Raw genomic sequence first — 2,259 nt, 5'->3', positions numbered from 1 at the left:
AGCCTACAGTATTTTTACAGACTTTATTTTACAGTTAAAACATATGTTTATCAAATAAAGTCTAATGTTACAACTAAGCAGGGATCCCTTTAATATTGTGTATTTATCAGGTTTAGATTTGCATCACCTTGTTTAAAGCAGGGATCAAAAACCGCCAAGTCGATCTCCGATAGTGGAGGGGGTCCCTCTTCCTTTGGGGACGGGACTCGCTCCTCGGCTATGGAGTCAAACAGAGAATCAAACTCCTCCTGGGTCTCTTTGGACTCGTGGCGTCTCACTGGGGATTGTTCAGGCGATGAGGCTAAAGCTGTAAAAAAAAAAAAAGAAAAAAGTAAAAATACGCAACAAGGATTTWAAAAAAAAAAACTGACGTTCACACCTTGTTCATCCAGTTCTGCATCGCTAACATCCTCCTCCTCTGGAGGAGATCCTCCCATCTCGCTGTAGGCCTCAGCCGCCACCTCTGGCTCCCCGACCTCCAAGCTGATGTTGGTGCCCAGGTCTTGGGGTAAAGTGGGAGCCTCCCTGCCCTCCTCCTCTTCGGCGGGCTCGCAGTCCGAGGCCCTCCGCTCGGGCAGGGGGATGAGCGGGGGAGGCAGGGGTCCGGCCGAGGCCAAGGGGGAGGGATCCAGAGGTCTTGTGACTTCACCGCCCTGGAGGGAGGAGCAGGAACGTTGAGGGTAGATGAACTGAAGTGAAGGCAGTTTTTTTGTGTTTCATGTCCTCACCCTGAAGAAGTCCTTGAGCTGCGGGCTGTTGTACAGCGCAGGTATGGTGGTGGTGAACAGCAACATGTTTTCCGCTGCCTTCCTCCTCTCCTCAATCACAGCTTCTTCGAACCTCCCTGGAACAAACACAAAGAAACACGATGTCACAAAAAAAAACCGAAGAGTCTGAGTGAGTCTGCGGGAGTCCGTCCCAAACCCGACGGACCAAAAACCTGCGCCCGCGGAAAAGGTGGGAACTCCTCCAGCCTTCTGAACAGGTTCCTGTGCGTGTAGGCCAGCTCTCCGTGGAGCTTCTTCAGCTCCGTGAACCTCTTCCACACCACCACCTCCTTCACRTCCTCCGGGTGACGCTTGGACACGAACTGCGAAGAACAAGAGCAGCTTTTTGAGGAGATGAACTTTAAATGGTGTCACAGTACTTGTAAACATGAAAACAAATAAATCCTTTCAGGGCCTGTCTGTCAGCACCGCAGGGCTCTGAAGTGGTCATGAGGGATCTGGATCTAGATGGAGAAAATCACGAGTCCTCTTTGTTTCACTGCCTCTAATAAAATAGTTTTTGTTTATCTATTTAAACATTTGGACAAGCTTTCCTTTTGACCACAGTGCCTTTTAGTCGAACACTAAATTACTTTTAAAACGTATAAATTACAGCTGTGTTTACTATAATAACACGAGAAGTACTGTGAGTGACATAATAAGATCTGAGAGCGACAAAGAGTTGAAACTAACCCGAGCGGACACTTTGTATTCGGTGTGTCCCTTCTCGTGTTTCCGCGGCTCGGTCACCGTAAAGAACCGATGATRTTCTTCTTTGGCTTTCCGCGACATGTCCGCTGTCCGCAGAAACAAGAGTAAAACACGGCGCCACGAGCGGAGCTGTCAGAAAAAGCKGCAGTCGGTCGCTCTGTTTTGATTCTACACACTCCGCTCCACACTTCCTGTTTGGTGACGTAGGCGGGTGCGCGAGCATAGCCATGTAAATACTAGACAGCTCATGGCGTGAAGAATCGCACCGCGCAGCGCCGCCATATTGGATGGGGGTTTCTTCTCTTCAGGCAGCACTGGAGCAAGAGACTCTGCCCTTATTTGGTGCATTAATCTACGAAGTTTTGAAACGTGGGATTACCTTTTAAAAAGTAAGACTGAGCAATAGTTTTGATTATTTAACACTGATTATTATAATATATAATATTTTATCATTGTAGCTAATTTTATTTGTCAATGAACGAAATGATAACAGTGGAACTTACGGAGCCCGCGAGGGGACACGGGGGATTTTTTTTTCCTTTTGCGTTCCCATGCAATACCTTTGCGTTCCCTCGCAATACTTTTGCATTCCCACACAATATTGTTTTGCGTTCCCATGCAAAAGATTGTTTTGTACATGAACTGAATTAAATCAGACTTTTATTTTTGAAATATCCGGTTACCAAAACAGGATGTGTCGCCACAAGTTTGTGAAATTGACATTGATGTTGCGTGGCTGCACTGTGTTAAAATATCGGCATGTGACATACTGTACTTCCAT

At 46.8% G+C, this 2,259-nt stretch overlaps 1 protein-coding gene across 1 annotated transcript in view; it reads right to left on the bottom strand.

The window, feature by feature from the left end:
• snx15 (sorting nexin 15) overlaps positions 1-1,666 on the bottom strand; it is an 11,721-nt gene extending 10,055 nt beyond the window's left edge. Inside the window, exons 1-5 of the mRNA XM_014009007.1 lie at positions 1,461-1,666; positions 934-1,090; positions 729-844; positions 380-653; positions 128-307 (exon numbers count right to left, since the gene is read on the bottom strand). Of these exons, the coding sequence (XP_013864461.1) occupies positions 128-307; positions 380-653; positions 729-844; positions 934-1,090; positions 1,461-1,559 (826 nt within the window). The 5' untranslated portion in view covers positions 1,560-1,666. The remainder of the gene's footprint in view (positions 1-127; positions 308-379; positions 654-728; positions 845-933; positions 1,091-1,460) is intronic.
• Positions 1,667-2,259: the final 593 nt, after the last annotated feature.

Source organism: Austrofundulus limnaeus, unplaced genomic scaffold, assembly GCF_001266775.1.
Source record: "Austrofundulus limnaeus strain Quisiro unplaced genomic scaffold, Austrofundulus_limnaeus-1.0 Scaffold54, whole genome shotgun sequence".
Taxonomy (NCBI): domain Eukaryota; kingdom Metazoa; phylum Chordata; class Actinopteri; order Cyprinodontiformes; family Rivulidae; genus Austrofundulus; species Austrofundulus limnaeus.
The sequence above is the reverse complement of the archived record's forward strand: the minus strand, read 5'-3'. Positions and strand labels throughout refer to the sequence as shown.